General features: G+C 42.2%; 1 protein-coding gene across 1 annotated transcript in view; it reads left to right on the forward strand.

Moving 5' to 3' along the window:
• ARHGAP19 (Rho GTPase activating protein 19) overlaps positions 1-18,797 on the forward strand; it is a 95,730-nt gene extending 76,933 nt beyond the window's left edge. Inside the window, exons 6-12 of the mRNA XM_073552869.1 lie at positions 1,988-2,074; positions 5,512-5,577; positions 10,173-10,379; positions 13,823-13,906; positions 14,444-14,551; positions 16,429-16,506; positions 17,331-18,797. Coding sequence (XP_073408970.1) covers positions 1,988-2,074; positions 5,512-5,577; positions 10,173-10,379; positions 13,823-13,906; positions 14,444-14,551; positions 16,429-16,506; positions 17,331-17,387 — 687 coding nt within the window. The 3' untranslated portion in view covers positions 17,388-18,797. The remainder of the gene's footprint in view (positions 1-1,987; positions 2,075-5,511; positions 5,578-10,172; positions 10,380-13,822; positions 13,907-14,443; positions 14,552-16,428; positions 16,507-17,330) is intronic.
• Positions 18,798-21,473: the final 2,676 nt, after the last annotated feature.

Raw genomic sequence — 21,473 nt, forward strand, 5'->3', positions numbered from 1 at the left:
GGGCCATTTGGATATTTATACCATCCTTCGGGGGCCATACAAACTCCGCCCACAAAGTACATCCAGACTCTGGCACTGGTTTCATGACGTAATCTTTGACTGCATGCCCTTCAATCTTCAGTAGTGAACACTGCGTTTGTGTGCTAACAGAGCAAGAAGAAATTAATGAGCTTGTGGCAATCAAAATACAGCTCCCTACCCAAGAATGCTGTCCCTGAGAATCTGCTCGGGGGGCCTGATAAAAGGTCATCGAGGGCCGTAAATGGCCCTGGGGCCTGAGGTTCCCCACCCCTCTTTTAGGGTAACATTTGTAATTTGCCAGTCAAGAGGGTCCCCACATTGCAATAATTGGGCATGAGTTACTCGAATCAGCTTTGCCTAGTGGGTTTTCATCTGACTGGATGGTAATTGAACTTTTTCTTTAAAGGGTATATCCGGGACTTTGTGAAAAACCTAAAATGTGTCTAAGCACTAATAGACAGGCAGTTGACACATACCTGCTTTTTGAGCCCGGCGCACTTCCTCGCCGGATCCGATCGCTCATACTGGGGATTTTAGCTGCCTCTGCTGACATCACCTCGACAGAGTCGCACATTCCTCTCCGCTGTATTGACAGGGCGGGCCTTCCGACTTCTTTATGATTGACAGCCGGATTCACGCTGCCTAACTGGGCGAGCCGACTGTCAATCAGAATGATGTCTGACATAAGGGCAGAAAATAAGCTGCCGCACTGTCGACGTGACAACAGCAGAGGCAGCTTGAAGCTAAGTGCACACGTACCGGAACTCTCGCGGAAATTACCGCGAGAATTCCGGAATTCCATTCCGCGGGAAAATCGCATTTTAAATTCCCGCGATTTTCCCGCGGAAAAACTAGCATTTTGCAAGCGTATTTAGCTTGCAAAATGCTAGCGTTTTCCAAGCGATCTGTAGCATCGCTTGGAGAACTGATTGACAGGTTGGTCACACTCGTCAAACATAGTGTTTGACGAGTGTGACCAACTTTTTACTTCTGAGGCGGCCTATGTGGCATCAGTAGTAAAAGAATGTAAAAAAAAAAAAAAAAAAAGGTGTTATTCTCACCTTCCGACGTACCGCGCATCCGTTCCCAGTAATCCTTTGCGAAAATGCCCGCGATGACGTCCGTTCTCGCGGGATCGCGATGTCTCGCGGTCATTCGCGATGTCGCGCGAATGACCGCAAGACTCCGCGATCCCGCGAGAACGGACGTAATCGCGGGCATTTTCGCAAAGGCTTACTGGGACCGGGAGCGTGGAGAGAGGCGGGAAGGCTGCGCGGGACGTCGGAAGGTAAGAATAACAATATTTTTTATTCTATTTTTTACAGGGATATGGTACCCAAAGCCCGGAGGACAGTCTCCTCTCCTCCGGACCGTGGGTACCATCCGCAATTGTTCTGCTTACTTTTCGCATGATGTGCACAGCCACATGCGGGAAGTAAGCGGACAATGCATTCCTATGAGTGCGGGATCGCCGCGATTCCGCAAATTAATGAGCGAAGCGATTCCGCCGCGGTAAAAACCGCAGCATTAGCACAGCATTGCGGAATCCCATAGGAATGCATGGGATGCTTATTTTTCACGTTTTCGCGGCAAAATCGCGCGGTTAAAACCGCCGCGGAAAAGCGAAAAAAAGCCACGTGTGAACTCAGCCGAATAGTCGACAGGAGCAGTCTGTGACCTCTCTGTGCCAGGGAAGAACTGCGCAGGCACAACAGGCAGGTAGGTAGTAACTACCTGCTTGTTAGTGCTTAGACACTTTTTTTTTTCCCCGCAAAATCCCAGATAACCGCTTTAAGACATGCCTCTTTTTGCTAAACCACACCCATTTGTAACACGAGCCATGCTTATTTTTTGGAAATCAATGTCTCAATCAGAAATTGCACAGCCTGCATTTTCTTTAATGCAAGTCAAAATATTTTTATATCTTTCTGAATATTTTATTCTTAGTTTCCTATTTGTATCTTAGGTCACGGCAAATGATTTACAAGAACACATAATAAAGCTGACCAACGGAGTCACCTTCATGATTAAACATTCTCAAAAACTTTTTAAGGTAAGTGTGCACTGTATACACCTTACCCAAATATAAGTAAGGGCGTAGCGATAATTCCCTGAGCCGCCCTACTCTACATGCTGGCAGTACTGGCCTGTCCAGTATGCACCCTGCATATTGGTGTTGTGACCAGGTATCAGTAAGTATGGCCTCTCTTCTGTGGTGTGTCTAAAAATGTCTTCAAAAAAGATTATAAAAAAAAAAAAAGACATTATTATGGTATTGTCATGTCTGATCTATCAAAGTCTTAGAAAAAAAAAAAAAAATTTCCCTGCTAGCGATGCAATCAATGGCGTGTGCACTTCTGTCATTCCCAGGTGATCAGTTTCCAGCAATTGTCTCTTAACACATTAGTTATATAGACGGATGTTCGCAGCTCTCGGTGCTCCTTGAGACATTTGCGTCTGTGATCAGCGCTAGTCAGATGAGAAAGCAGCAAAGGTTGCCCTTAATTATGTGTAGGCAGGAGCCCGATATACCAGGATCACCACTCGACTGTCTGCAGCGCTCCTAATTAGGCTGAATGATGGATGTCGTCTGGCATGCCACCTGTAGAAACATGGGCCTGTTTCATTATTGCATTTGTAATTTTTCTTGTCTACTTTTTTATGGGTGTGTTTTTTTTTTTTGTTTTTTTTTTTTTTTTTTACCATTTTTATTTTATAAAGTCTATGGTATGCGTTCGCTCGTGTGATTTTTTTTTTTTTTTTTTTTTTTTTTTTTTTTTTTTTTGTGCACTTTTTTTTTTTTTCATTATGTTTGCAGTCGATTTAATCAATTGCGACTTATTAAAATGTCTCAAATTTTAGTCTGTAACTCAAACTCCTTCCTCCCCCTCTCCAAACCCCACATCAATTGAGTACAAATACACAAATACAGCTCTGGCAAAAATTAAGAGACCACTTTCAAATGTCTGATTTTTCTCTTTATAGGTATATTTTTGAGTAAAATGTAAATTGCTCTTTTAGTCTATAAACCATGGACAACATTTCTCCGAATTTCCAAGCACTAAATTTTGTATTTTTTTTTTTTTTTTTTTTTTTTTTCTGACAAAGAAAAAAATGGTAAAAATTAAAAAAAAAAAAAAATCCCAGTGCTTTCAGACCTCAAATAATGCAAAGAAAACAAGTTCATAATCATCTAGAAACAACACTACTAATGTTTTAACTCAGGAAGAGTTCAGAAATCAATATTTTGTGGCATAACCATGAATTTTAATCACAGCTTTCATGTGTCTTGGCATGCTTGACACCGGTCTTTCACACTGCTTCTGGTGCAAAAATGTAAGCAGTTCTTTGTGTGATGGCTTGTGACTCTCCATCTTCCTCTTTATTACATTTCAGAGTTTTCAATGGGGTTTAGGTCTGGACAATGGGCTGGCCATGACAGGGATTAGATGTGGTGGTCTCTTAATTTTTGGCGGAGATGTATGTCAAACACTGTCATGACATGTGATCGCTCCCTCTCACAGGTGTCACGGTGGAAGGCACCCCCTCTTTTTTTACCGTTTAGGGGCCATGATAGAGTACAGCATCCGCGCTGTTGCACTCCATTGGGCAGAGCGACTTACCGCTATGTAAAAGTAACCTACTGTACATGATCTCTAGAGCCTAACGAACACTCAGCTTTTTTCTGTCTGCGCCATCATTGCCTGAATCAATATGGTCTTTGTGAAGGGGAAAGCTGGCCGTGGGGTTCCCTTTCTTGTGATCTATGGGGGACCTCTTGGGCTCGGTGGGTGAAGATTTAGCAGCAGGGAGGAAGGGCACTGAGGAGATGCTAATCATATTTATAACATGCTTTAGAAAAAAAAGGAAATTTTTGGAATGCACAGCAGCAATGTGTATATCACGGCATAACGAGACACCCTAGAAAAATGTTAATTAATATTACATGGAAAGCAAATTAAGTCTCAGCTGCTGCTTCATATATTAGTCATTAAAGTTAGTGTAATATTTGCATATCCATTAACCTCTCGCTTGATTTATGTGACACACGGACTGATTCAATAAGTTTCCATGCCAACCTGCACCATCGCACCAATATGGAAACCGTATGCGGACGGCGATACACAAGCGAACTTTAAACTAATTAGTCGTAATCCGTGATGGCAAAAATGTGTCGCTGAAACCTGCGAGTCCCGGGCGGCAGCACATTATACTAATTACTAAACCATAGGGGAAAACAGCGAGTGACCGGGGGGTCACGGGTCATATCTGACAGGAGACTGCGGTAATCGACTGTCGTGTGCGGCTCAGCGTATGGTAGATGACATTAGACCGGCTTATAGCTGAAGGCCAATGTACAGGTCATCGTTTTCTTGAGTAAAGTGTCAGAAGGTTTTTGACCCTCCCGTAATCACACACACATTATATAGGTCCGGTATTATATTGGGGTCTGGGTTTTTTTGTTTTTTTTTTTTCCCTTCCCTATATGAATTTTTTATAGCATTTGAAATAATTACTTTACAAATGTATGTTTCTTACCATTTTTACAAAAAATTTTCACTACCAACATGCGGCCTTGTTGTCCCTCCTCATTTCTGTGCTTTGTAAATGCTTGAATTCCCCATGAAATGACTGCGTTGAAGGATTTGCGTGGTGCTGTCCCTCTCTTACTCCACCTGGAAACCTGTAATACGCAGCCAGCTAACGTCATTTCTCAGGTTAATAAGGTGTCGGCATTTATTGAGCTGCATTGGGTTTCACTGATCTGTCCGCGTGCCACGTCACACAGGCCTTGGATTAGGGATCTACATTCCGCTGTTCCTTTATTTATACATTTCCAGGAGGTATAACAAAGGAACAGCTGACTTTTTCCAATTCCCCTTGTGGATGCGGTGCGACCTCACACATTAAAGCTGAACTCTCATCTTTGTGTTTAATGGTCTGCGTACAGACTGTTACTTGCAGACCGATATTGGGTCTCCTAACCGGAGCCCGCCAGTTTCATAGGCATCCATGAAGCTGTAGAGTTCAGGTCCGGTGTCCTCTGCCGGTCAAAGTCGCCCTTGATGTGTAAGGGAGCCATGCGTTCACAATAATGGCTGTCCCTTTATTCATACATTTCCTGGAGGTAGAACTTTACATTCTGCTGATCCTTCATCCAATGCCTGTTTTCTACCCCTGAGTTTGGGGTATGTTAGACATTGGAGAAGTGGGGGAAATGGCCCTTTAGTAATGGTCCTGGAGAGTCGGCTCCTTGCATTTATACCAAATTATTGCAGATACTGTAACCGCTAATAAAGCTGAGCGCTAATTGCATATTGGCAGGTTATAATGCAGCCGCCGTCGTCCCACTCCTTTTTAATGTGAATACATTTGCCTAATGTGGTCTAATTACATATGTGCAGAAATGAAAATGGATTCCAATGAAATGTTTCACCATCTGTGCTGAAGATGTTTCTCAACTTGTTTTTTTTCCTTTCTTGCTTTTAGGCACCTGCATATATACGGGAGTATGCCCGGCTGTACTTCAGCGGAAGCAAAACCCCTGCCTCCAAGGTAATAATGTAACTCGGTGGATTATGCAAAAAGCATTGGTCATGGACTATTGCTGTAATATAAATCTAAAGTGGGTCTAACCTGTCTTCACAACACAAGCTGCATACATTCCTAAATGGACCTGACCTCTCCTCAGTGTCCCTTCTCCCTGCTGAGATTTCTCACTGCTCAGTACAAGCTGCAGCAGTCATACTGAGTGGGCAGAGACTGATCAGACCTGGATTCATGAGCTCTTTCTTTAGCTGGTCTCCTAAAATGCTTATTTTAACCCCTTACTGCCATCGGATGGTGTACACCGTGTGCAGAATTATTAGGCAAGTTGTATTTGAGAGGATTCTTTTTATTATTGAATAACAACTTATGTTCTCAATTAACCCAAAAGACTCATAGATATCAAAGCTTAATATTTTTGGAAGTTGGAGTGGAGTTTTTCTTTAGATTTGGCTATTTTAGGAGGATATCTGTTTGTGCAGGTAACTATTACAGTGCAGAATTATTAGGCAACTTAATAATAACCAAATATATACCCATCTCACGTGTTTATTTTCACCAGGTAAACCAATATAACACCACAAAATGTAGAAATGAATATTTCTGATATTCAAAAACAAAAAAAAATCAGTGACCAATATAGCCACCTTTCTTTACGACGACACTCAAAAGCCTTCCATCCATAGATTGTCAGTTGCTTGATCTGTTTACGATCAACATTGCGTGCCACAGCCTCCCAGACACTGTTCGGAGAGGTGTACTGTTTTCACTCCCTGTAGATCTCACATTTTATGAGGGACCACAGGTTCTCTATGAGGTTCAGATCAGGTGAACCAAGGGGCCATGTCATTATTTTTTCTTCTTTCAGACCTTTACTGGGCGGCCACGCTGTGGAGTATTTGGATGCATGTGATGGAGCATTGTCCTGCATGAAAATCATGTTTTTCTTGAACGATACCGACTTCTTCCTGTACCACTGCTTGAAGGTGTCTTCCAGAAACTGGCAGTAGGTCTGAGCGTTGAGCTTCACTCCATCCTCAACCTGAAAAGGTCCCACAAGTTCATCTTTGATACCAGCCCATACCAGTACCCCACCTCCACCTTGCTGGCGTCTGAGTCAGAGTGGAGCTCTCTGCCCTTTACTGATCCAGCATCGGGCCCATCCATCTGGCCCATCAAGAGTCGCTCTCATTTCATCAGTCCATAAAACCTTACAAAAATCTGTCTTAAGATATTTCTTGGCCCAGTCTTGATGTTTATCTTATGTTTCTTGTTGAAAGGTGGTCGTTTTTCAGCCTTCCTGACCTTGGCCATGTCCCTGAGTATGGCACACATTGTGCTTTTTGATACTCCAGTAACGTTGCAGCTCTGAAATATGGCTAAACTGGTGGCAAATGGCATCTTGGCAGCTTCACGCTTGATTTTCCTCAATTTATGAGCAGTTATTTTGAGCCTTTTTTTTATCAACACGCTTCTTGTGACCCTGTTGGATATTTGCCATGAAACGCTTGATTGTTCGGTGATCACGCTTCAAAAGTTTTGCAATTTCAAGACTGCTGCATCCCTCTGCAAGACACAATTTTGACTTTTCAGAGCCCGTCAAATCTTTTTTCAAACCCGTTTTGCCAAAGGAAAGCAAGTTGCCTAATAGTCAAGCACACCTTATTTAGGGTGTTGATGTCAGACTACACCCCTTCTCATTACAGAGATGCAAGTCACCTGATTTACATAATTGGCAGTTGGCTTTCAAGCCTATACAGCTTGCAGTAGGACAACATGTATAAAAAGGATGATGTGATCAAAATATTCATTTGCCTAATAATTCTGCACCCAGTGTAGTATGTCTGATGTCAGTATCCCCTGCTTTGATGTGGGCTCCAGCGGTGAGCTCACCTGAAAGCCCGGGACATGTCAACTGTTTTGAACAGCTGACATGTGCCTGCAATAGCCGCGGGCAGAATCGCGATCCTCCCGCAGCTATTAACTAGTTTAAATGCCGCTGTCGAACTTTGACAGCGTCATTTAACAAGCGCTTCCGGACATCAGGTCGGGAATGCAATCACCGGTGACCAACGTCACGGGTCTCTGGTGTGTCGGATTGCTGTGAGCGCCACCCTGTGGTCGGCGCTCATAAAAATACAGTAATTCTGCTACATAGAGGCGATCTGAGCATCACCTCTATATAGCATCCCATGGAGGCTATTGAAGCATGCCAGAAGTGAAGAAGTTTTTAAAAATGTGAAAAAAAATAAAGTTTAAATCACCCCATTAAAAATAAAATCACACATACACATTTGGTATCGCCGCGTTTGCTAAACGGCGCAGCGAGGAAAAAAATCAAAACGCCAGAATTATGGTTTTTTTTTTTTGGTTTTTTTTTTTTGTTGCCGCGACATTGCATGCATTAAAATGCAAAAAAAGGGCGATCAAAAGTTCGTATCTGCACCAAAATGATATCATTAAGAACATCAGCTCGGCACACCAAAAATGGAAATGCTACGGGTCTTGGAAAATGGCGCAAATTTTTTTTTTTTTTTTTTTTTTAGCAAAATTTGGAATTCTTTTTCACCACTTAGATAAAAAACAATATATGTTTGGTGTCTATGAACTCGTAATGACCCGGAGAATCATAATAACAGGTCATTTAGTGAACCTAGCAAGAAAGCCAAACAAAGTGTGGGATTGCACTTTTTTTTTTTTTTTTTTTTTTTTTGCAATTTCACCGCACTTGGAATTTTTTTCCCGTTATCTGTTACAAGACGTGCTAAAACCAATGGTGTTGTTCAAAAGTACAACTCGTCCCGCAAAAACTAAGCCCTCACATGGCCATATTGTCAGAATAATGAAAAAGTTATGACTCTGGGAAGAAGGGGAGCGAAAAACGAAAAGGCAAAACCGAAAAAAGCTCCGGTCATGAAGGGGTTAATGACAAGATTATTACAGCATTCAAACTACCGTAAGTACACCGGTCTCATCAAGTCTAAGAGCTTTTTATAATAGTGAATGCTGTTCTTGTTTTGTGAATTTTTTTTTTGGACACCTTCACTTTAAAGGATTTATCTCATCTTCCATCTTCAGGAGCGCACCGCTCCCCTGTTTCCAGCTTGTCGTGGGGCGGTGATCTTCTGATGATAGTCTGGAGTAGCAGTGTTATTGTACTGCCGGCCCGGTTTGTGTTCTCTGGCACTGCAATATGAGTCAGTTTTGCTTCTGCAGTATTCAAGGAGCACAGTGGCACTGGAGCTGGTCGGATCCATCGATCTGGCCCGCATTGGAGCAGCCCTTACAAGCTCTAGGAAAGAGCGCCGCCAGCCACTTCTGATACAATGACTTGCTGCATTTCCAGGTGTGTTAGTGCAGAGTGCAGCGTCAGAAGATAGGCACAGAGGAGAGCAATGTTCAGATGGAAGTGAGCACTGTCAATCAGAAGCATGTGAGGGCATCAATATACAAATGAGGTGGCGAAACCGTGCACTTATCTCTTGGGCACACCAAGGGTGCACCATAGCCCCCTCATTAGTATGCAAGTTAAAATTTGTATTCTCAGGCACCGTACGAGTAACAGGTAGAGGGTTACTACGGTTGTCATAGGGGCCAAGCCGTCAACGCTGTGTATAGTACATTTTAAAATGCAGTTTGGGGGGCGCAGGACCCCTTTTCTTATGTTTTTGCTCTCCTGTCTAATATATGCATTTGCTGACTGTGTGAGCATCAATCAGGCAAATCAGCAGCTGGATCCAGCCCAAGGCATCCATATGTCACATCTTCAACACCTATACAATATTCTCTCAAGGCTGATTAGGTTCAGGAAGAAAGTGAGAAAATGAAAAGCTCGCAGTAGGGACGGCCATAATTAATATTCATGCACACAGCAGGACGTAGCATTAGGGGCTGAGACTGGAATCACTATCTCTCTGCTCAGAGCACAGCCAAATCAGCTCAGTTTCTGGACTCCTGTGGCCCCGGAGCAGCCATGAATGAATAGGATTGGCATAACCCTTTAAATTGTGTCTGCCTGCAGCTGCCACTAGGGGCAGCGTGCTGTATTATTGTAGACACTAAATGTGGTGTGCTCCCCCTAGAAGTAGCCCAAAATCCCTTGCACAGACAGACTGTGCTCCAATGGTGTAAAAAGGGTCTATTAAAGGGAATGTCACCTATTTTTTTTGCCCTATGAGATGTGGCCACTGCCATCAGGCGCAGGCGTACTGAACTGCCCTGTTGAAGGCAGACCAGAGTACTGCAGTGCGCAGGCGCCGGACTTCTCTGACCTTTCTCTGCGCCTGCTCACTGCAGTACTCTGCAGATCAGTAAGCCTGCACAGGAGCGCGGCATGGAGCAAGGAGGAGGCCGTCTTCGCTAGAAGATAGGAGGCCCCCCCCCCCCCCCCGGTGAGTATAATCTAACTCGTTTTTCTTATCTTTCAGGTTACATCTGGGGCTTATCTACAGCAGAATGCTGTAGATAAGCCCCTGATGGCGGTGCCCGCAGCTCATATGGCAAAAAATAGGTGACAGATTCCCTTTAATGTATTTATTTATTATAAGTATTTTCCGGCGACGTTAAGGAAAGCGTTCACTTTCCCCTCTGTCCTGTTCCTGTAGGATGACTTGGAGCTTTTATCCTCTCAAACCCACAACGAATTTAAGTTTCTAAAAAGCCAGAAAAGAAGTCTGCTAGGATCATCGCCCTCATCCTCCACATCTCAGCAGGAGCTGACACAACGCCGCACCGAGGAAGCATTAAGAGAATTGTTTCAACATGTTCATCATATGCCGGATTCTGCAAAGAAGAAGAAACTCCTCAGACAGGTATGGCCGTGTGCAGTCATTCTGTGACGTTCCTGATATAGTAGTGTCTGACGTGTGACCGCAGCCACCAGCTGTCACTCACCGCACAACCTGCTGCACCACAGCAAAGTAACGCTAATTTCAGATTAGCTGTTTTTTGCGCTGCGCATCGTGCGCAATAGAAACGCATGCAACAACGCATGATGCGGTTTTGCATGCATTTGCGTTTTTATGCGCATGCGTTTTAACCAGTTTCTAGCCATGTTAACTCTTAAAACGCATGCGTTTGCATGTCCATGCGCACACCTGCGTACTCAGACTGTAATGCGTTATTTTGTCGCATTCCGTGCGCAAGCGTGCGCATGTGTTTTTTTAACACCTTTTGGCGGACCCAAGAATGCAACAGGTTGCGTCTGGCACACCTAGGCGCACACCTTGAAAAAACGCATACGAACGTGTGCAAACGCAAGACCATGCACACGCCATGTTAACTAGGTACGCATGTGCATGGACGCGCACGATGTGCTGTGCAAAAAGACGTTAGTGTGAAATTGGCCTAAGTGTATTAATGCCTTTTGGAAACTTCTAGAATTACAAAATTAGTATTTACTTGCATAGGAAAAGTAATCCTTATTGCAGCACCTAAGCTAAAGTCCTCTGGCTGCCCACGGCTGTGATGGCTGCAGCGCCCTCTGGCTGCCCACGGCTGTGATGGCTGCAGCGCCCTCTGGCTGCCCACGGCTGTGATGGCTGCAGCGCCCTCTGGCTGCTCACGGCTGTGATGGCTGCAGTAATTCCAAACGCTATAACTATCAAGATGGCAGCTGTTAGGCCGGGGTCACACTAACCGACGCAAAATACGGTCAGTATTTTACATGCGTAATACGGATAAATAACCCCTAAACAGTGCTCCGTATGTCATCTGTAATCAAGGTGTGGTCGCGTATTTTGCGCATCTAAGCATCCGTATGTAATCCGTATGGCATCCGTATGGCGAGATCTTCTCGCAGGCTTGCAAAATGGACATATAATGGAGCCCTATGACAGGGTTTCTAAGAGAAAACAAAGAATAGATATAGACACATAGAATGTGTGTGTGTGTATATGTGTGTGTGTGTATGTGTGTGTGTATATATATATATATATATATATATATATATATATATATATATATATATTTTCTTTATTAAAACTGTCAGTGTGAGTTTACTGTATAGCGCACTGAATTGCCGGCTTTGCTAAAAGACATCGGGTGCGTATTTCTCGCAAGTCACACGTGTGGTCCGTGTGTAATCCGTATTTTTTGCGCACCCATAGACTTGCATTGGCGTATTACGGCCGTAGTACACTGACAGTCCCAGCATGCTGCGATTGGCACGGACCGTAGATAACGGATGAGAAATATACGGCTGGTGCGAGGGACCCCATAGAGAATCATTGGTCCGTGTCTAATGCGTGCTTTTAGTGCCTCTCACTCGGCCGTATTCCTCGCCAGTGTGACCCCGGCCTTACCCTTGTGACCACCACCACTGCTGCCTCTTCTCCTGCAGAAGCACTGAAGCTGTATCTCTACATCTGCACATGAGTTGTACGGTTTAAACACCTTTGCAGAGGAAGCAGCCATGATGGAAGTCACATGAGTGAAGACTGCCCCCATCTTAATACTTATCCATGTGGCGTGTGCCATGTCCAGTATTTACAATGCTTGTACATACTTACTGCACCTCACAAATTTCATAAGACTGCAGCAAAAGGCTGTGTGCTCACGTTGCGGATTTTGATTTGCTTCCGTAGCGTTTTTGGAAGTGTGGAATTGCATCAGATCCGCAGTGTAGTACAGTACCAATGATAGTCAATGGGAATTTGAGAATTGGTGTGTACATGCTGCAGAAAAATCCACACAGATACGCATTTTTTTTTTCCCTGGAGCATGTCAATTCTTTGTGCGGAAACGCAGTGTTTCTGCACCCATTGGCTATACATTGAGTAAGGCAAATCCGCACATCAAAAAAACGCGTGTCAATCCGCAATAAATTGGCAAGAAATCCGCATCAGTTCCGCATGGAATCCACAAGCCCTTTTGCCTGTGTTTTCTGCCAAGAGATGCAGATTCTGTTCGGAATATTCCTCAGGCCAATATGCAATGTGTGCACAATACCCAAACCCTTTAAAGATACAAAATAATTACTTGTGATGAAAGTCTGAAGTAAATGAAGGAAAGTTTAATTTTTTTAAGTCCCTTCTTTTGTAAATTGTATAATGTGTAATAATCAGGTGAGGAATATAACCAAAATCTAACTATATACAAGAAGTTCCCGCCAGATAACTTTTTATTTATCACAATTAAAACAAAATATCACACTAGTTCCTGGAATATGCAGTGACTTTGGGTATCCACTACTATATCAGGCAAACAGTGTGATATTTTGCTTGAATTGTGATAACTTTTTTATTTTTATTTTTTATTGGGGGAATTATTTATTTTTTTTTTTTATGATTAGACTTTAAAATTGTTACAGATCAAGATGAGCAGAATGAAAACTTCTGTCTTCTCAGTTGTATGGCGCCCCCTGCTGGATTATGTACATTGTAGGATCTCACTGTATATATGCAGTACACTAATAAGCCCCACGGCATGAACTGGAGCAATGAATCGGCATTCAGGTTTTAACTTCATCAAAATGTTCCAAACTTCACTCGTGATTTTTTTTTTTTTTTTTCTTCCCCTTTTTATATTATCATCATTATTATTCCCCCCGCCCACTTACTTATGACGGTTTGTTGTTTTTTGTGGCACGAGTTGTAATTTTGAATAACACTATTCCCTTTACCATACAATGTACTGGAAAATAGAGTAAAAACACGATTCACAAATTTTTGCAGAAATGGTAAAAATAAAAAGTGCCATTGTATATTGGTTTGGTGTTTATGGTGTTTTGTGCTGTAAGAATGATCCGGTAACATGATTCTCAATGTCGGGCTTCTAGTATTCTTATATAGAGTGTTTGTTGAAAAATATATACCGGTAGTTAAATTAATGATGATATAATTATATATTAGAGTAGACTATTGTTAGTTTGAATTTTTTTCTGCCATTTTTATGAGCCTTGATCACTTGCACAATACACTACAATACTTTATGGCTCTCCAGCCCCTCAGGATCTGATCTGTGACTGCAGCATCCAAATCTTTAACCAGCAGCGACTTCTCTCTAATTTAACCCCTTGAAGTTTGGCTCCTTTCAATCATCTACTTTGATTTGATGGCCGCTTACTCGTAAACCCTAAACTAACATTGTTACTTCTAAATTAAAAGCAGCAATTCCTTTTTTTCTTATTTTTTACATGCAGGGATTCTCCTTTTGGTAATTAATCCTGCAGACACGTGCCGATGAAATACTTTAGCCAAAATCTCACGAGCATTCATACGTTTGTTACTTTTCTAACATGAATCTTCTATTGTAGTTCAACAAGCATAACCAAGGAACACCCGACCTGAGCAGCGGAAAGAAGCACGTCCGCTCACGGTCCTTCAGCGGGATGATTAAGGTACGGTAACTTATTAGAGAAGTGTTGATATCTTCCCGCAGTTATTGCACAAAACGGGGGAAGACTCACAGTTAACCATCTCGTGCCCGGTCACATGCCGCTGGGCCCCGCGCTCGTGCCCGGTCACATGCCGCTGGGCCCCGGCTGAAGACTGTTTACTCACAGCTCCCCCTAATGTCAGATTAGATGTACTACAGTGTGCATCCAATTATAGCAAGAAAATACAGTGAAAGGGTTAAGCGTGCCAAACTTTTACAACTTTTATTTTGAGGTTCAGTTATTAATAAAATCCAATAGTCCTGTCTTCCTGTCTCAGCTAATTAAAAAAAAAAAAAAATAGAACAAAATGGACCCTGTTTACCAATGTGGAGATGCAAAAAAAAAAAAAAAAAAAGTCTGACTTGGAAATAACCCTGATAATGTATCCACTTAGTGACATGCACAAGTACAAATGCCTAAATCTGACTTCATAGAATTTTAATATTACAATCTTTATCTTTTTTTTTTTTTTTTTTATCACATTTTAATACCTTTTAGCGTAAAGTCTTGGGCGGACAGGTGGTATCTGAGAAGAAGCGGACAACGCCAATGACGACGCCACTGACCACGCAAGGATCAAAGCATGTAAAGGAGAATAGTACATATGTAAGCAACAAAAATAATAATCATCTTTATATATGCAAATAATTTAGGGGACATTTCTCCTAAATATGTTGGCATTCAGTTCAAGGGGTCATCTGTTTTGGAAGATAAGTCTGTAGTCACTGTGTGCTAAATCGTGACTGCGTGCAATGCACACACCGACCCAGCGCCAAAATAAAATGGATGAGCTAAAGACACATGGCCAGGTGCAATATACAGTGGGGCAAAAAAGTATTTAGTCAGTCAGCAATAGTGCAAGTTCCACAACTTAAAAAGATGAGAGGCGTCTGTAATTTACATCATAGGTAGACCTCAACTATGGGAGACAAACTGAGAAAAAAAAATCCAGAAAATCACATTGTCTGTTTTTTTTTCATTTTATTTGCATATTATGGTGGAAAATAAGTATTTGGTCAGAAACAAAATTTCATCTCAATACTTTGTGATATATCCTTTGTTGGCAATGACAGAGGTCAAACGTTTTCTGGAAGTCTTCACAAGGTTGCCACACACTGTTGTTGGTATGTTGGCCCATTCCTCCATGCAGATCTCCTCTAGAGCAGTGATGTTTTTGGCTTTTCGCTTGGCAACACGGACTTTCAACTCCCTCCAAAGGTTTTCTATAGGGTTGAGATCTGGAGACTGGCTAGGCCACTCCAGGACCTTGAAATGCTTCTTACGAAGCCACTCCTTCGTTGCCCTGGCGGTGTGCTTTGGATCATTGTCATGTTGAAAGACCCAGCCACGTTTCATCTGCATTGCCCTTGCTGATGGAAGGAGGTTTGCACTCAAAATCTCACGATACATGGCCCCATTCATTCTTTCATGTACCCGGATCAGTCGTCCTGGCCCCTTTGCAGAGAAACAGCCCCAAAGCATGATGTTTCCACCACCATGCTTTACAGTAGGTATGGTGTTTGATGGATGCAACTCGGTATTCTTTTTCCTCCAAACATGACAAGTTGTGTTTCTTCCAAACAGTTCCAGTTTGGTTTCATCAGACCATAGGACATTCTCCCAAAACTCCTCTGGATCATCCAAATGCTCTCTAGCAAACTTCAGACGGGCCCGGACATGTACAGGCTTAAGCAGTGGGACACGTCTGGCACTGCAGGATCTGAGTCCATGGTGGCGTAGTGTGTTACTTATGGTAGGCCTTGTTACATTGGTCCCAGCTCTCTGCAGTTCATTCACTAGGTCCCCCCGCGTGGTTCTGGGATTTTTGCTCACCGTTCTTGTGATCATTCTGACCCCACGGGGTGGGATTTTGCGTGGAGCACCAGATCGAGGGAGATTATCAGTGGTCTTGTATGTCTTCCATTTTCTAATTATTGCTCCCACAGTTGATTTCTTCACTCCAAGCTGGTTGGCTATTGCAGATTCAGTCTTCCCAGCCTGGTGCAGGGCTACAATTTTGTTTCTGGTGTCCTTTGACAGCTCTTTGGTCTTCACCATAGTGGAGTTTGGAGTCAGACTGTTTGAGGGTGTGCACAGGTGTCTTTTTATACTGATAACAAGTTTAAACAGGTGCCATTACTACAGGTAATGAGTGGAGGAAAGAGGAGACTCTTAAAGAAGAAGTTACAGGTCTGTGAGAGCCAGAAATCTTGATTGCTTGTTTCTGACCAAATACCTATTTTCCACCATAATATGCAAATAAAATGAAAAAAAAAACAGACAATGTGATTTTCTGGATTTTTTTTTTCTCAGTTTGTCTCCCATAGTTGAGGTCTACCTATGATGTAAATTACAGACGCCTCTCATCTTTTTAAGTGGTGGAACTTGCACTATTGCTGACTGACTAAATACTTTTTTGCCCCACTGTACATGTCTCGCTCTCTCGCTGTAATGCTTGATTAAACTATTTTACTTTTATCCAGATTCCCCAGGACTCTCCTGCAGTTTACTTTACAAAAGCCAAATTAAAGCTGTCGGAGTCATCGCTTAGCAAGAAAGAGGTGTGTGTAATGGTTCTTGTTTTCCCTTTACAGTAAATTTGATGAAGGCTCATTCATTCTGTTTTCAAAGGTTCCTATATTTACTATGACCCTGGGCACGGATGTGCCACCTCCAAGGGTTCTCGGGGAGTTCGTTATTGCTCTGCCCATTTATATAATCTATAGACTGTCCTGTGCGGAGGGATGGGCACAAAGGTAATGTGATGCTCATTTTCATTAAACTGGTATTTCCATCCCCAACATCCTATCCCAATATTTACAAGGTGCGACCATAATATCAGCAAATGCCTCCAATTAGAAATGTAGTATAATTCTTCTGATTTGCTATGTCACAGTAGCTTAGGTATCCATGGTTACGACCATGTTAGCTGTTAGTAGTCGGAACCAAGGATACCTAAGCTACCGCAATGCCCTGGACAAGGAGAAAGCAACAACTTGGCAAATCAGAAGAACTATACTAAATTTCTAAATGGAGGTATTTACAAATATTATTATTACACCTAGTAAATATTGGGATAGGATCTTGGAGATGGGAATATTAAGGCCTCCAGGTCTTTCCGAGGTGATTATGGACCAGTAATCTTAACCATTGTGGGGAGAATTTTTCAAGGAGCTTGTAAGGGATTATATACAGGAGTATATAGAAGCTAAAACCATCCTGGATGTCACTTCTATTAGAAAGGACAGGCGTTGTCAAACTAACCGGCTAATATAAGGTTTTATGAAGTGGCAAGTCCAATTTCTGTATGTAGAATTTTTTTTTTTTTTTTTTTTAAGAATACAATTAACCATTTATTATATTTTACTATGTTCTTTCTTTCCAGATATCTACTAAGTTCAAACCGCCCCATCTCCGGCCTACGCAAGAAACCTCAATTTAAAGAATCTGAGGACTTCTTATTTTAGAAATATTAACTTTTTTTTTTTCTTTTTATCAACCTGTGGAAACTGTTACAAAGCTGTGACATAACTATTGAGCAGACCCATCTCTCTTATGCGGTGGCATTTTATTGTTACGGTCTGTGGCTTTTTTTTATTAATGCAGAAAGGTCTTTAACGAGTGAGCTGCTCTTTTCATACTAAGACTTTTGTGATCTGCATGTACTGTGGTTATTAATACAATGTCCCTATTGTAAACTGTTAGGAAGGGCCGATCTTCTATTACTATTCATTACATGTGTATATATTTATATTGGCTGGTTACATGAGATTAGAAAATCACGGCTGCCATCTCCTAGAAACAGCGCCTCTCTACTCCATCAGCTGGCTCTGGTACTGCAGCTCGGCTTTTTTTTTTTTTTTTTTTCCTCCCAGTGCTGTTATACCAGATTCAGCCCATACACAACGGTGGCGCTCTTTCCGGAAGACAGCAGCCATGTTTTTTTCCAACAATCTCCAACTCCCAAGACCTGCAGACTCTCTTCATATTGTGTATAGATGATGCCAATGCTGTGGTTTTTGTTTTTTTTTTTTATTTATTTTATTGCATTTTCCAGTTTTTGTAAAGCCGCAGGAGGTGCATACATTGCCGACCATTGCTTTTAAATCTAAAGAGCTAAGGTGACCTTCATCTGGACGGTAGGGATGTATATTATGACCTGCGCCGGATAATTGCTAGTGAGCAGATATGACAAGGTGGCGTCTCGTATGTGGCATCAGATGGAAAAGGCTAAATAATGGGTGATTATATGGACACTGTGTGTGAACCCCGATATCTGTAGAGAATGGAAGGTCGGCATTATTGGAGGCAATTTTAAGTCTTTTTATTATTTTTTTATTTTTTTTATATTTAGATTTTCTTTTATCAATGGGTCTTAAACATGAAGCCAGAAATCATAACCTGTGGCCTAATACTAATAATTAGGTTGGGTGATCACACGTGTACTTTACTATTCCATGGATGGGTGCAGCACGGCTTACAGACTTTGAGCACAAGATGTAGTGTTTGCGCGTGACCACTGCGCCGTTCTCCTAACGGTGGGATCTGCAGCATATTGTCTGTCCACCAGCCCCTTATACGGCTTTTTAGACGGCATTTGTATTGCAAAAATGGACCAATAGAAATGTAGTAACTTGGCACAAAAGTGGATATTCACAGTTCACACCCGGTTCCTGATTCTCTTGCATGAGAAGTGGTTTTGGGTTTCTCACTAAAAAAAAACGTTAAGCAAAAATCTGCAAAGCTTTGTCCCCAAAGTGTGATTGTATATATGTATGATAGTAGTGTCCTCCATCAGGGACGCTCCCCGACGCATAAGGGTTTAACGCTTTACAGTAAAGTAGTTATTGAACATGGTATATATATATATATATATATATATATATATATATATATATATATATATATATATATATATATATTTTTTTTTTTTTGTTCTTTATCTTAAGCTAAAGTAATGCATTTACACGGAAAGAATACATATTTTAACTGACTCAAACTCCTAATAAACAGTCATCAGCTTGGATCACATCTCAGTACTTTTTTAGATGAATTGAGGGCGAGACTAGGGTGACCTGGGGTACGGGGGTTTGCACGGCATATGGGCAACTTGTCCGCGGCTTGAAGTCACATGACTATTTAGCATCGCCAGACTGGTCCCATGCAACTTGCATAGAAGCCACCAAAAGGGAGGCCTTATGACTTTCATATGCCACAACCAAAACTTGTGTGTGGCACTGACCTAAAGCTGCTGTGGGCCTGGATCACATTTGGTCCGAATGTCTGATCTATATTTAATATATATACAAGCATGCAGTTATGAGACAAACCTTATGCCCAAAGTGTCTTCTAATATAAAGGTGGACAAGTGCTCTCCTCTGTGCACCACTAACGTAGACGAGGCCCTATAAGACCACAATCCGAACGATCGATTTTTGACTTTTCCAACACTTAGATCAGTATTTGATCTACTATTCACTAAAATGCCCTCCCACTTTTTTAAAAAAAAAATACTTAAAAGCAGATTATGCAAGACTATACCCAAGCTTTGCTCTGCACATAAGGTGATGGAAAGTCGTTGGCATGCGTTGGTGGACTGTGATGTGCCCGCCCGTCTGTATCCACGTTTTTGTCTGTGACTTTGCACCGGACAATGTCGTCTCGTTGTTGAGTAAGCGGCTATTTGTGGTCAGCGGTGATTGAATGGCTCTCCATAAATACCAGAGAAGCTTTGTCCGCTCCATGTAAATATCTGCCATGTTTGCCTTCCTATACAAGGCAGAACATCTTTCTTTAAGGTTTGCTCTTCCCAAGGGATTTTATTTATTTTAGTTTTGTTTTGTTTGTTTTTTTGCCGCTGGACACTAAGACACAAGTCTGGGAAATCTGACAGTGCGGTGTTCTCGGCTGTAGCTTCGTGCAGTCCTGGGCTTTATTTTATATACTTGGCTCACTACACTAGTATATAGATGAGCAGCTCCCCAGAATGTGTAATACGAGCACTTCCACCTTGAAATTTGGAATTTGTCTCATTTTCTGTCTTTAGGAGCTCATGGCTTCCTGCTTGCCGGCCAGTGGGGGCTGTGCACTCCCGATGATTGACAGTTCCAACCAGTGGCATGGTTTCATTGCTGGCCGACATGCGCTTTCTGGTGCTGCAATATGAGTTGGCATTGCCTCTACAGCATCGGAGAAGCGCAAGGGCAGTGAAGCCGGCCGGACCTGGAGCTAATGGTTTGATCGAGCCCACTTTAGCGCAGCACCTGCAAAGTCTGTAGCAAAGAGCTCGTAAATGCTGCGCTCTTTGCCTAGTGGTTGGAAGCATAAAAAGATTAATTGTAACAAAGATTTGAGGTAACTTGTAAAGCATCTTTTTATCACACATTTTGCAATTGTACCCACTTGAAAAAAATGAGAAATCCCCAGTAATAGCTGGAAAGCCTCAAGTTGGAGGTCACCGGTATCGGCAGACTACTGCAGGGTCAGATTGGTAATATTTATAAATTCCTCATTGAGCTGCAATCTATAACGTTACGTTTTGGTTTTTTTTTATATATATATATATATATATATATATATATATATATATATATATATATATATATATATATATATATATATATATATATATATATCTCTCTCCTGTCTGTACATATTTTGATATGATCGGGGATAACGTGCTGATCGCTGGAGGTTGTCACCAAGGCCCACTTCTAGATGGCCGGGGGCGAAACTCCGCTGCCTCCAGCAGTCAGATGGTCGACATCTGCTCCAGCCACACAGCGCTCTACAAAATACAAGAATGTGCACGATATATGTATAAGGGCAAATCTGTGACAAAAGGTGTCTATGTAATAAGGCGTAAAAGTGAAGAGAGAGAGGGGCCTCCGCCAACCCCCTCGCTGCCCCCAGCCCCATGGGGACTCGCTAATGACCTATGTAAGGTTGTCAATGGGCTTGTATGGTGGTATAGATGGCGGCTTATGCTAGCACTGTGCCGTTAATGTATATTGAGACAATGCTTTTAAAGGAAAAAAAAAATATTGGCGTAGAAATGTCTCCTGTGGTAAAACCAATATACTGTATAATATACGTCCCATATAACCCATGATCCAATGCAAAATGCATTTCCACAATCTCCTCTTAGGCTGGTTTCACACTTGCGTTTTTTTCCCTATACTTTACATGGGTGTGCATACACATGCGTTTGTACGCGCATGCGTTTTTTTGTAGTGTGCGCTCGGGTGCACAAAATGCATCCTGTTGCATTTTTTTGTGCGTCCGACTTGTCCCAATGTGTTTTTTTTTTTTTCACCCAACCACCCATTATAGTCTATGGGTGTGCTGACGTGCACATGGTAATGCGCACGTCAGTGCAAAAAAAGCATGCGTTTTTTTTAAAAAAAGCGCACACAAAAACGCAAAAAACCGCGTGAGGCGTATTTTTGTGTATGCACTGCGCATGGTGCGCAGCGCAAAAAAAACGCAAGTGTGAAAGTAGCCTAACATCGATAGTGTACAGATACAC

The sequence above is a fragment of the Dendrobates tinctorius genome, unplaced genomic scaffold (genome assembly GCF_039654945.1).
Source record: "Dendrobates tinctorius isolate UK_male_01 unplaced genomic scaffold, ASM3965494v1 ptg000196l, whole genome shotgun sequence".
NCBI classification, from domain to species: domain Eukaryota; kingdom Metazoa; phylum Chordata; class Amphibia; order Anura; family Dendrobatidae; genus Dendrobates; species Dendrobates tinctorius.